The sequence below is a fragment of the Artemia franciscana genome, chromosome 11, assembly GCF_032884065.1.
Source record: "Artemia franciscana chromosome 11, ASM3288406v1, whole genome shotgun sequence".
Taxonomy (NCBI): Eukaryota; Metazoa; Arthropoda; class Branchiopoda; order Anostraca; family Artemiidae; genus Artemia; species Artemia franciscana.
Window position 1 is genome coordinate 2,471,509 of NC_088873.1, and position 14,760 is coordinate 2,486,268.

At 36.2% G+C, this 14,760-nt stretch overlaps 1 protein-coding gene across 2 annotated transcripts in view; it reads right to left on the reverse strand.

Moving 5' to 3' along the window:
* The window catches only part of LOC136032684 (adenosylhomocysteinase-like), a 44,720-nt gene that overhangs the window by 20,104 nt on the left and 9,856 nt on the right, over positions 1–14,760 (reverse strand). For both annotated transcript variants that reach the window (XM_065712981.1, XM_065712980.1), the window contains exons 2-3: positions 6,201–6,391; positions 211–363 (exon numbers count right to left, since the gene is read on the reverse strand). In XM_065712981.1, coding sequence (XP_065569053.1) covers positions 211–363; positions 6,201–6,391 — 344 coding nt within the window. The remainder of the gene's footprint in view (positions 1–210; positions 364–6,200; positions 6,392–14,760) is intronic.

Genomic DNA, 14,760 nt, shown 5'->3' on the forward strand with positions numbered 1-14,760 from the left:
CAACACATTAAAAAACTGCATTTTAATACGACTTCTTTTTTCCTGAGAGGGTGATCTAGTAGAGTGATCTTATTAGCTATTCACTGCTCCTGTACCCTCTCTATATGTGGACTTATAGAGCGACTTATTTGACAAGTTCCTATTATATAGACAATATGATAGGAACATATATGTTTTTTACTGTAAAATGCAGAGGAATTTAATACTTACTTGACCATCAGGGAATATCACAGTCTGTTCAACACACCAGATATATTCTTCATCTGTTTCACCCTTCCATGCGTAGACAGGGATTCCTCTTGCAGCCATAGCAGCCGCAGCATGATCCTGTGTACTGAAGATGTTGCAGCTGGACCATGTGACCTACAAAGGCATATAATATAATACGCGATTAAAAGATGGGTCTTGATTCGAATTTCCGATATGCCTTGGCTACCCTCCCATTCCATCTCAAAAGAAGAAGAAGAATATCCCAAAAGAACGGAATTTATCCTGATATTCAAATAATACACAATTCTTCCAAGTATCATTAGTTCATTTGACACAATTCTTAAAAGAAAGAAAAGAAGAAGAACAAAATGTATCAATTTTGTCAAGCTTCGGGTGGATGGGTTGCAAAATACCAAAAATTTGCATCTTCTACGCTGCTATTTTTCAATTTTTACAGACGGAGGGGTCCGTTAGAGAAGTCCCTGCATTGCAACGACCTCCACCCGTATAAAAAGGCTAGTGTCTACCAACCACATATCAAACAAAATAGTTTTCGCATTAATGAAGATTGCATAGTTTTGAATATCGTATTTCTAAACTTCTCCATGCAATAAGAGACGTTGGGATCATTCATAAAATAAAAAAAATAACAAGGATAAATAAAAAATACCAGCTGCCATCACATTTTAGAGCCGATAAGACCTGTCTTAGAATCATTGCTGTAACTTAAGAAATTGCAGGTTTTTAAATTTCTTTTATAAGGGATTACACAGAGCTTTTCTGAAGTGCCAGCATCAATTAGACTATGAGGGTGGGGTTTTCCAGAGGTTTGTTTAAATGCCGGCAATCCGGGTTGAAAATTCTTGAAGACCTTTCAAATAAGATTATAGGCCTTGAATCACACACACTCACACATAAAAAAGACAAAATATAAATTCATTGCTACAATGATCACTCAAGAAGCAAGATAACACGGTCATCCAAAATCAAAATATATTTAATAGTAGTAAAACACTGTATGTATTACGGAATGTATGGTTTTATTTATCACACTGTCACACTTTTATTTATCACATTGTATGTTTTTGGTACTTCCGTATTAGCCAGTACACACTCGAGAAGTGAAGTCAGGCTGACTCTAATAAAATATACAAAAATATGAGGAAAATATAATACTTTAGTATAATAATATAATTTGGGCTATACATTTGCACATTAGGGGGGATGGTTGTAAAGTAACCTAAACTAACCTTACCCCTCCCCTTAATGTGCAAATATATAGTCCAAATTATAAAAGTCCAATGCACTGTCACTCGTCCTTTGTCTTTGTGACTATGAAACCGGTTTTTTAGATCTTACATTCAGCAGACGTCTCGAATGTGCACTGGATAATCCGGAAGTAACTTTTTTGTGAGGCTTTTCGGCTTGTAGGCTAACTCAGCCTATCTATTTTAGAGTCCATAAACAGGCTTCTCCTAAATTTTCTTATTTCTGATGGGTAAAGATGCATTTCGGTAGCGCTAGTCATTTTGTTCCTATTGAACTCACAATGAAGCTCTTAAGTTTATACATCAGTTTTTATGTTGCCTATTAGAAATTAATCGCCCATTCTTTATTACACATGGCCATGAGCCATTCTTATTCTCATGTGGGGGATCTATTTACTCTGCTTTCGCAGGACAGAACCAAGGCATCTTGAAGATCTTTCCCCAAAATCTATTCACTGGGTTCTGCCCTAACATAAATTCAAACTAATTAGGATACTGGATAATCCCACGATGAATGACCAGTTTACTTATAGGAGAATTTAATGCTTTTATCTCGGCTTTTATGAGTATATTTCCAGCTATAAAATGAGCTTAATAAGAAATATTTCAACACGCATTGTGTTTACTTTCGCATTACACGAAATAAATCGATTTTCGGAAAAAATACGAAATTTTGCATTTCTTTATATACGTTGAACATATCCTAAAGAGTTCTCTATGATTTCCTGAATTTGATGATGCAATTTTAACTAATTCGGATGGAGGAGAAGCGTACGTAGCTGTTAGTGTTGTAACTTTTAAAATTGGTGACGGTAAAATTTGGTATTTTACGTAATTTACGTATTTTACCCCATTTTACAGGTATCTTGCATATTTTACAACGCCTTGCAATTTTCAGAGCACAAAAGCGCAAAGAGGCTTGCAGAAAAAGGATTGAATACGATTTTGTTTTTTGTATTGCTGTGTTCCCCGGTTTAAAAGACCGTCTGTCTAACTTATGTCTCTTGTTATCAGAATGATAGAGTGTACAATAGTATAGGTACTTATAATTTTAAAATGGCAAAATATAAGCTGAAATAAAATCATATTAGTTCTGTGAAGTGTTAAAGACAGAAAGGGCTACAAGCAGGATTGACATACAAGAAGCAGACAAAAAAACAAAACAAAACAAGAGCTAAGAGCTCATATGGCACTTGTGACGAGGTCGGAAGAACCAAGAGCTCATATGGTATGAGCTCTAGCAAAATTCTAAGAATCAATAGATTGCTTTAAAAGGAAAATCAGAGGCTTAATTCCGGTTGGTATTTCAAATAAGAGCTCTGAGTCACGAGGTCCTTCTAAATATCAAAATTCATTAAGATCCGATCACACACTCGTAAGTTAAAAATGCCTCAATTTTCTAATTTTTTCCTCTCCCTTCAGCCCCCCAGATGGTTGAATCGGGGAAAACGACTTTATCAAGTCAATTTGTACAGCTCCCTGACACACCTACCAATTTTCATCGTCCTAGCACATCCAGAAGCACCAAACTCGCCAAAGCACTGAACCCCACCACCTAACTCCCCCAAAGAGAGCGGATTCAGTCCGGTTACGTCAATCACGTATCTACGACATTTATAAGCGTTTTCCAAGATTTCCAGTTTCCCCTCCAACTCCTCCCAATGTCATCAGATCTGCTCGGGATTTGAAATAAGAGCTCTGAGACATCAGTTCCTTCTAAATATCAAATTTAATTAAGGTCCGGTCACCCGTTTTTAAATTAAAAATACCTCAATTTTTCTAATTTTTCCAAATTAACAACCCCCAGCTCCCCCAAAGAGAACGGATCCGTACCAATTATGTCAATCTCGTATCTATAACTTGTGCTTATTCTTCTCATCAAGTTTCATCCCGATCTCTCCACTCTAAGCGTTTTCCAAGATTTCTGTTTCCCCCCTCCAACCCTCTGTGCCCCCAGATCCGATCCGAATTGAAAATGGAACATCTGAGGCATAAGATTCTTCTATATATCAAGTTTAATTAAGATTTGTCAGCACACTGCATGATTTTGTGGGCACATTCTTTATATCCCCCCTCAAAACTCAAAACCCTAGCTAAGCCACTGTAATACGTGATGCATCCATCCTTTGAGCGTCGCATAAAGTGTGGAAACCTCCTGACTTAACTCACTTTAAGGGGCAATCAATGAATATTGGCGTCAAAGGCACATACAGGAGGGTGCACACAATCCCTTGAATTAAAACGTCACCATAGCTAAGGGCTTTCTCCCTCCATTTGTCAAAAGCATCGATACATAAAAAATGGAAGAATTACTAATGCACGGGATATTTTTTTTTTACTTTTAGTAATAAAATTTTTGTTTGAGAAGCCATTAAGGTTTCCTTAATAGTCTTCTAGGTTGTGCTTGTGTCAAAGAAACTTCCAAATTGAAAATAGCGAAATAAACCTTAAAACTGCTTGGTCAAAATTTCATGCGTCAGAAATTAGCATTAATCTAATGGCTATCCTTTGGCAAGATAAAATGAGTTATTCGTAAACAGCTTGCTATGCCTTATCAAATATTCAAAGAGAAGGAAAAGTTTACATAGTTACAGAAGAATTAGGCACTCATCAGACCAGTCAAACCGGCTTGACGATCTGGCTGAGAACCAAAAGGGTGCATCAACATTAGTGTCCATGCCTATGATAAACCAGTTACATGAAACTTGCAGCAATGATGAACTACACTACTTATTTTCTATATATCAATAGTACCACGCAGATTTTTTTATTAGATACCAAACATGGTCAAGGGAGGGGGGGGGGGAGTTGCCTGCTTTTAGTCCAACTCGGAAATAAATTCGAAAACTGATATGCGAGGAAATTGGTTTAAAAATTTTGTGTCAAGGCAATGGGAAGATACAGAATTAATATTCGGGGTGCTGATAAAATTTGCTTTCCCCATCAACATTTTTATAATCCAAAATTATGCCTTAAATCGTAACTCTCATCCTTGAATTACAAATCTCGTGCTTGAGAGTTGATTAACATTGTTCAATGTTCTCATGCTTGAGAACATTGTTCAACTCGAGATATTGGGAACGGTATACATAATTAATGTTGCAGTCGAACGTTATTTTGGTTTAATCGAAAAATATGAATATAATTTGGATCAGGCATTAGTAAGAAATGATACGAATTTGAAGCCTCGGCTACTCGCCCTTATCTGCGAAATTAAAAATTGCGTACAGCTGTAGCGCCAACTGGGCATCCTGTTCGTAATTGCTCGAGTTAAAAATTGTTCAATTTTCAAGGATTAAATTTCTGATTGACCAGTCAATCAAGAGTTAAGGGAAAACTTTTTTTTAAAACAGAAAATGTGGAAGCTTGGAACGACGGTTTTTCTATCTTTTAAATGAATCTGACTAGGCATACTATTACTAGAAAATAGTTACAAACAAATTAGTATTGATACAAGCTTCCAAATCAGTTTCTTTCCATTGCAATACAATCATGTATCTTGTTTACTTTTTAAATGCACAACAATAGGACGTCATTCATGCGATTTTTTTTTCAAAATTAAGACTCAAAAGTAGTCAGAGGAAGGGTGCACGTCCGCCCATGACCCACCAAAATAGTACCATATCTCACCGGTGGGGCCTGCTCCCCACATTGAGAATCACGGTTCTAGAGCCAATAACATTTGCATTTTGTTGTAACTTTTTTTTATTAATAAATCCAACTCAATAATCAAATTCAATTAACAACTGATGTAGCTTATCAACAAACATTACTGCTGCTAACTAACCATAAATACAACTATTTCAACTGAAAACAAAGAACATTTTAAATTAAAAAGAAAGCTAAAAGCTAAATAGATATTTAAGTAAAAAAAATAATAAATATAGAATTTTGCCTAGTTAGTATCCACTACTAAAATATTTAAGTTCTTCCTTTATGTTTAAGTTCAACAATCTTTAAAAACAGCAATAGCGTCAGACCTGAATGAAAATCAGGACCAATAGCACAAGTTTTAGTAAAGATTACAAAACCTTAAAAGAAACAATTTTGACAATTCAGTACGATTTAAAAAATATAAGAAAACACAAAACAATTGCCACATAGCTTAGCAACTTCAAAAGCTCAAACCATATATATATATATATATATATATATATATATATATATATATATATATATATATATATATATATATATATATATAAAGTTAAGAAATAGTTAATAGTAAATAGAAGAACAAGTTATGTAAAAAGTTAGTTATATATACATATATATATATTATGGTGATATTATATATATGTTACAGTGAAAGACCGAAATTGGTGAATGTCGATATTTGCTTTGCCATTCAACTTTGTCAGTCTGATGCAAGGTTTGGTGGTAAAAAAATCAAAGTTAACTTTCCAAGGTAAAAAATCGAAGTTAACTTAGGTTATAAATATCAAAAATTGATCAAAAACCTAACCTAGCCTGTCACCATCAAACATTGCATAAAACTGACAAAGCTGACTAAATCCAAGGAGAAAAAAAGAGTTTCGGATATTCACCGGTGGATATCGACATTCTCCAATTTTGATCCTCCACGGTAACATTTATATATAAAATTCCGAAAAAGGGACAAAAGAAAAAAGATTTAGATTTAGATTTAGGAGAGAGGATTGTTATGTTGTTTGTCATCCACTTAGTCAGACTAATACAAAAAAGATGAAATAGCAATGTTACCTCAGCTCCCAAATCAATCAAAGTTTCAATCAGAACAGCTGTTTGGACTGTCATATGCAAGCAACCAGCGATTCTAGCTCCTTTCAATGGCTTGAGAGGGCCATACTTCTTCCTAATGGTCATCAAACCAGGCATTTCGTTTTCGGCCATAATAATTTCCTTTCGCCCCCATTCAGCAAGGCTGATATCAGCTAAAATTTAAAAATAAACAGATTTATTTTTCATGTGTATTAATCATAGCTGAATATAGTCTATACAATAAAGACCATTTGAGCCAATAAAAAAAAAATTATACGTCATTTTAAATATTTCGAATCATTAAAATAAAGTTAAGCATCATAGGCAGCACAAAAGCACTGCCTTAAAGAGAGCATTTTGCATGGAAGGAGTTATTGTAAAAACTTCGAGAGGGGCCCATTCGATTGGAAAATGAAAGTTCTAGAGCCCTTTTCGAGAGTCAAAGTGATTGGACGACAACTAGCAACCCTTCCACGCCCCTTTCTTCAAAAAAGACAATAGATCAAAATTCTGAAATAGCTAATTTGTTCTGCATAGTTGAAAGGCCAAATAACTATTTCCCAGACCCCTTGGGGTAAGTACGGTAAGCAATAAAACTCGCGCAATATTTGCACATAGTATTTGTTACCAGGAGAGGGGGAAATATCAGATAAAGCTTTCAGAAAATGTTGAGAGGGTGTTGCGCTAAATAAAACACTATGTAAAAGCAGGTTTTTCAAAGGGCATAGCCTACCTCAAGAACAGCTTAGGGTATTAAGTTTGGACATTCAGGAGTTTATAAGGGGAATAATCAATTGACCAAAATGCAACGTGTGCATGCTACTATTACTGCAACTATTACTTCCATATTGACTAATACCAAGGCTAAGAGCATTAAGGTGAAAATTCCAGGAAATATTGAGTGGAAGTTTAACTAAATCCAAACATACTGTATGTATGAAGGTTGTGAAAACGGCATATAAACAATATCTTATGAACAGCTTAGAGCAGTGGTTCTCAAATTTATTTAGACACAGTACCCCTTTTTACCCAAATAACATTTTAGGTACACCTTTCCAGTTACCAGTACTTAGTAAACTATAGCTAAATGTAAATAAATTCCTAGTCCTAGAGTTAAAGGGTTTCTTTTTTTTTGTTAACCGGCCGCCTACCCCCTAAAGATTTTTACGTACTTCCAAGGGGTACGCGTACCAGAGTTTGAGAACCACTGGCTTAGAGTATTAAGTTGAAACCTTCAGAGCATGTTGTGGGGGATGTTGGACTAACCAAATGGTAAAATCTACATGCCACTTCTACTATTTCAACTGCTACTACTAACTATTGATACTACTAAAGGTTGGGGCATTAAGCTGAAAATTTTAGGGAATGTTGAGCTGAACCCAAACACACAAGGTACATGCAGGCTGTCAAAAGGACATATCAGAAATGTCTAAGGAACTGCTTAGGGTATAAAGTTGAAACTTTCAGGGTATAATGATGGGAATGTAAACAAAAACAACAACAAAAAGTGCCAAGTGTAAACTGCTACTAATGTTATTCAACTTCTAAAACTATTACTACTGCTAAGGGTATAGTGAAGATTTCAGGGAATGTTTAGGGGGATGTTAGACTAAATCAAAGCGCACTATGTGCATGTAGGTTGTTAAAAGAAGGTAGCAGCAATATTTCAGGAATAACTTAGAGCATTGAGTTGAAACGTATACTGAACTAGCCCCAATTCATTATGTGTATACTGTTACTACTAATAATATGACTACATCTGCTAAAACCATTACTACTACAACTACTGCTACTACTGAGGCTAAGGGTATTAGATTCAGACTTTCAGGGAATATTTAGGGGGAAATTGAATTAACCAAAAGGCATTTTATGCATATTACTTCTAGAACTGGTGCTACTGCAGCTACTAGAACTGAAACTAAGGGTATTTAGGTGAAACTGTCAGGGACCAATCGATGGAATGACTGACGTAGTCCAACACGATCTGTCAGCAGCAGCCTCTTCTGCAAGAATCCAGCTCTTTCTTGAATGTCTGCCAGAAATTCTTTCTTTGGCTGCCTGGTCTCCGTTTCCAAGTTGGAAGGGGGTCGCAGGTGAGGACATCGCGGGATATGGTTCCAGCTGGCCGTCGTAGTGTGTGTCCCAGGAATTTCAGTCATTGCTGTTTTATGATTACCGGGATGGGTATGTAACCATTTGGCAAAAGTTTCCAGCCCCAGTATTCATATACTAGAGCTGTTGCTGAGCCTAAACATGTCATTATTTGAATATAAATACGCAGGTAGTGGCGCTTCGCAGTAGAAAGTGAGGGCAGTAAGCATTTGGGGTAGAGAGACTGGCTACTTTTGGTATGTATCATTTCCAATCAAGCTGCTCTCCCTCTTCTGGGCTGAATCAAATGCGGTTTCTGCTATTAATATGTCTGCTCTGCCTGCTCCTAAAGCTGCAGATGCAAGTAGTAGTTGTAGTCTAAGTCTCATGTAGTAAAAATGTAGTTCTAAGCAGTCACAAGTAGTTGTAGTTGCAGTTGCAAGTAGTCAGGGTGATAGTCCCAAGTATTCCCAGTTGCAAGTTCACAAACACAAGCAATTACAGCTGTAGATAGTCAGAAAAGTAGCAGTTGTCGCCCATAAAGGTTCAATTTAATCTCCTCAACCATTCCTGAGATATTGTTCATACGCTCTTTTGACAGCCTTCATGCATTGCTTAACATTTACCCCAAAATCCCATGAAAATTTCACCATAATGGCTTTAATCATTCCAGATATACTGCAGATGTGCCCTTTAAACATCCCTATTCAAATAAACATCCCCCTCAACATGCACTGAAAATTTTAACCTTAAACCTCTAAACCATTCCTGAGAAGTTATACATATGTTGTTTTGAGTACCTGCATGCACAACGTGCGTTTTGATTTGGTTAAGCGTTTCTCTAAAATTTCACCTCAATACCCTTAACACCAGTCGTAATAACCATAGCAATAGTGGTAGTATGCACATTTTGCCTTTGGCCAATTCAACATCCCCATAAACATGCTGAGAAATTTCCAACTTAACACTCTAAGCTGTCACTAATATATGACTTATATATGCTACCCTTTTGACAACCTGCATACAGGCCAGGATTTCTTCATAGGCCCTGGCCTAGGGGCATAAAATGCCAGGGGATGTAAAAAGAACTAAATCAAGACTTATTTTTTTTTTTTTTTTTTTTTTTTTTTTTTTTTACAAAAACTGAACTGATGTGATTTATTGTCAAAGTGTCAAGTGCACTGTGCTGGCTATTCATAGAATAGTGGTTTTGTAACAACACAGGAATTCTGTAGATGCTTATAAACTGTCAGATGTCTGCAAATAACAGCAGCTGAGAGCTCAGTATCACCCCTGTCTTGCATTACTTTTGGCTCATCACTCATTAGGTGCCTTCTGTTCAGGGATTCTACCATCCCCGAATTTTCAGGGATTTCCCTGTAAATCCTTTGTGTCTCCCCCTCAAAAAATTGTTTTGGCCTAGGGGCGCCAGATTTAAATCTGGCCCTGCCTGCACATAGTTTCTTTGATTTATTTGAGCCCCCCCCCCCAATATTCCCTGAAAGTTTTAGCTTAATTTATCATTAGTCTCAGTAGCAGCAATATTAGTAGCATGCATATAGTGCCTTTTGTTTACATCAGCATCTTCCTCAGAGGGTTAGAGGGGGGGGGGGGGGTAAGAATCCTAATTATAATTTGTGCAGTATTTGGTGGATTAAAATTTTTTTCTATTAATTCAAGTCTGGGAAGACCAAAAATTCTGCTATTGGCGTACTTTTGGTTTTAACAGTGCTTCATTGCAATTTCACACCAGTGAAATCAAACTTTAACTAATATTAGGCCTCTCTATTAGTCTTAACCTGACTTCAGATGCATTAGGGGGAGGGGGTATTTTTTTAGGCTACTTACAACATTTTTGTTTTGTTTTGAATGTCCTATATTATTTTCAATCCCATCCATTATTATTCTCAAATAAGAGGGAACAGGAACATTTCAATCATAACTGAGTTTTTGATTACTATGACCTTGAAAGAATCACAACTTAGTTTTGGTTAAAAAGCTATTGAATCCAAACACAGAATTCAGCCTAAGCACATAGATGATAATGATCCGAAGAAACGTTAAGGCAACTTGTTCCATGGAACTGGCTACAGGTAATAGTGCAAAAAAGGTCATTCTTTTTGCAAATGTGTGGAAGATTATCACAATCACTTTAACATCTGCGGTAAATCAGTTTGAGAAGGCTTTCAGGAGTAGGCAGTGTATTGCTTTAATACATGACAGATTGGAAAGAAAATATTCGCATCTGCACTACTTACAACTGCTACTGCAATTTCTTGTTACTGCAACAGCAGACTCTTGATACAGTGACTGTGACTGCTTGAAACTGCAGCTGTAATCACTTATGACTGCTACTACTACTTCAGACTGTTTGCTACTACTACTACTACTGTTAAACTGAATCAAAAGAGTTTAAGTGTATCCAGGTTGCCATAATAGAACAGATACAATATAACACAAATAGAATAGGGTATAAAGTTGAAACTTTAATGGGAAGTTGAGGGGGATATATAACTAAATCAATATAATATATGTGTATCCAGCTTGGTAAAAGGTTGTCTGTGCAATATTCAAAGAAAAACACAGGGTATTACACTGAATCTTCAGAGTATGGTTTAGGGGATGCTAAACTAAACCAGAAGACACTATGTGCATCCAGTTTTGTCCAAAGGACATTTGAAATATCTCCAGAACAGCTAAGGATATTAAGCTATAACTGCCAGGACATGCAGAGTGGGAAACTGAACTAAATCAAAACTCACTATGTGAATCCAAGGTTGCCAAAAGGACATATCTTTAAATCTTATGAAAGATTAAGGAAATTACATGGCAACTTTGAGGGTATGAGGAAGGGCTAAACCCTTCCCCCATTGCTTCTAGGGACCAGAACATAATTAGCACCTTACTGAAAACAAAACATGTTTTAAACATTTTATCTGTATCAAATTTAGTAAAACTAAAATAGTAATGACTTTCAGTAACAAATAATGGTACATATATAAAACTTTTAATCTATGTCCATTTTTTTTTTAGCTCAAAATGTCAAAAGCATAGATCAAAATATAGTTTTTTTTAAGTAAAGTAAGAAATATGTTTTGGCCTATAAAAAGCATGGGGATGTTAGCCCTACTCTGCTCTGTGATAATTTCTACTCATTTTGACTTGGTTAATTATTGTAACTTCTATTCATTTTGTGTTTCATTGATTAAAATATGGTGGTTCATGGCAGTTTTATGCTTTAAAGATTATGTGACTTTATTTCTGCTCATCTCTGGTCTAATGCAGCTCTTTACTTTTTGTTGAAAAACTTCTGTTGTGGAAAACAATTTTTTTAATTAATTTATGACAAAGGATTGAAATCAGATTTCTAAATCAAAACTTACTAAATGTAGCATAATGGTTGTTACTAAAAAGTCTCCTTCCCATACAAGTAAACATTCAAATGGGCATAAGTCCATTTATTAGTCATGCAATATTGCCAATGCTAATGCCATCAGTGGGTTAGAAGTTATGTACAGCAGTGTGGATAGCATAACTAACAAGATAGACAAAATTAAGGCAGTGATGGCCCTAAAACCTGAAGTCAATGTATTTGCTTTTACTGAAGCAAAGCCCCAGTGGATATAAACTCCTTTGTCAGAGACAAAATACAGGTACCCAGTTTCAAATTTTTCACAAACTTTGCAAAACAGGAAGGTAGAGGAGTTGCTACTTATGCAAGAGCATCCCTCCAGGTAGGCACCTTTGATATAAATAGTGAGTACAAACCCTGGGTAATAATTAAGCTTCATGATAGCCAACTTGTGATAGGATGTCTGCACAGGAGCCCTAGTGCCCCCTGCCAAGTGAGATCAATAAAACCACTTACCAGCTCTGTTGACTAGGCTATAAGAATTACTAATGAAAACGTAATCATAACAAGGGGCTTTAATCTACCCCAGGTGCAATGGACAGAGGGTTATGCCTCAGAAGAAGCTGGTCTTAATAACCCATTTATTGCATGCCAACAAGATCATCATTGCACCAGGCAGTTAATTTTATCAAGATGGACAAACCCCAACTGTTCTTGACACCATGAAGCTGTACTGCAAACAAGCAAATGCCAGACTACAGAACAACTTCTTCTTGAATAGTCATGGGGGTCTGGAACTCCCTATGCAAAGGAGCAGTCTCAGCTTCTAGTGTGAAAACCTTCAAGGGAGCTGTAGACAATGATTAGTTGTCAAAGCCATGGCTTTGAGAATGGGATGCAGCCAACACATTGGCTCAACATCATGACTAACTAGCACCAACAGGATAATTCCTTATTTACTAGACAAAGCAATTTAAGGCAATTAGACAAGGAAAACAGAAACAAAAGTCTGGTTAATTTGACCACACATACAGCAATCATCATGAGCAGATATACTACTATCTGCTGATTCAAACAAAAACAAAAGTATTACACATTATTTCATTATACACTTGGACAAATCAGGAAAAAATGAGGCATAATTGTTAAGATAGAAACCATTATGTTTGGAAAGAGTGCTGACCAGGAAAGCAAAAATTACAGCTTTTATCTACTTTTCTCTGAAATTTCCTTCTGAAGAGCACATATACTAGAAAGTTACCACAAAACTTACTAGCCATAACTATGCAAAACTACTAATTATTAACTGATAGATAGTGGCACACTTAGGGAGGGGGAAACAAGGACTAACCCTAGTTGCAGCCTCTGAGGAGCCCAAACTGATTTTTTTCATCAATACCACAATCTTCTTATATCATCAGAACACTATTATGCATATTCTGTCATCATTTATATTGGATGACAAAATTTAGCTAGCATAGGATGAAAGTAATATATCACTTGGTACATGTTCCTTAGTCATTATTAGAGAAGTACATCCATTTCTGGTTGACCTTCCTCCTCCACAGGGCAAACTAAAAATGCATACAGTGAGCTTGTTCATAGGTAATATTACCTATAGAGCAAAGTGTATTAGTCCATGAGCCCTGTAGGCAGCAGGGCAAGGTCTGTATTCTATATTCATTCAACAAAGGGTCATAAAACTAAAAAAAAACCCTTAAACAAGGTTTATTAAATAAATATGGAATACAGACCTCACCCTGCTGCCTGCAGGGCTCATGGACTAATAGGCTTTGCTCTATAGGCAATGTTACCTGTAAGCAAGCCTACTTTATGTATTTTTAGTTTCCTGCATGGAGGAGAGGTGTCAACCAGAAATGGATGTGCTCCTAGAATTAGAATTTCTAAGCATTTCTAGCTTGTACAAAAGTGGCTAGTAAGAAAAAATTGCAAATTGTAGCTGATTCAGTAACATTAATTTTCATTTTGTAAAATTCTAGTTGAGTGACTTCTTGCTATCTAGGAAAGGGGTTAGGTTAGGAAAATGAAACTTTCAGGGATGGGTCTACAAGCTAAAGTAGGCCTATGACATGGGAAGGTATTTTAAAGTACCCACCTCCACTCCTTCTCCCTCTAAAGGACCCTGAAATTCGCCTACATGAAAGGTTTATACCTATTGAAATTTTGACAAAGCAACATTTTACCTTAAGCTAAAATTCTAATTGGTTGACTTTTGGCTATCTTGGAAAGGGGTTAGGTTGGGAAAATAAAACTTTCAGGGATGAGTCTAAAGGCTAAAGTATGTCTTGGGAAGGTATTTTGAAGTACCCACCTCTACTCCTTCTACCTCTAGAGGGTCCTGACCTTTGATGACCTTTAAAAATACATGTGTTATAAAAGTGAAACCTTGCAAAATAGATCTTCTGCTTGAATGAAGTACAACAAAATTGTTTTCAGATTCACAACTTTGCTCAATCCCAATTTAGACAGTTTTAAAGATATGCAAATGCATTTCCAAAATTTTGAAAAAAAAACCATTCATATGGCACAGAATTCTACTCAAATAACAGGTATCGCATTTTCAGAACTAAAGGCAGAGAAAAAGCAACTGGTAACTGAAAATTAAGGTAAAATGTTGTCTTGTCAAAATTTCAATAGGTAGACCTATAGGCTAGACCTGTTGGGTAGGCCAATTTCAGGGCCCTCTAGAGGGAGAAGGAGTAGAGGTGGGTGCTTCAAAATACCTTCCTGGGACATACTTTAGCCTTTAGACTCATTGCTGAAAGTTTCATTTTCCTATCCTAACCCCTTTCTGAGACAGCCAAAAGTCAATCAACTGAAATTTACCATATGGTTTCCTATAAATTGACCAAAAACAATTTTCTAGGCTATTAAGACTAAGAAAATTAATAGGAGGTTAGCCTACTATTTCTGAACCAGCTGTAAATGACAATCTTTTCAGATAGATTTTTTAGAAACAACCCATTGACCATTTGGTCTACAATGGATTGTTTTACTTTTTGGGTCTCCATGAAGGGCTCAAAATATTTCCCCCAGAAGCAACTATGACACTATGAAATAGCCTAGCAAAAGAAAAGG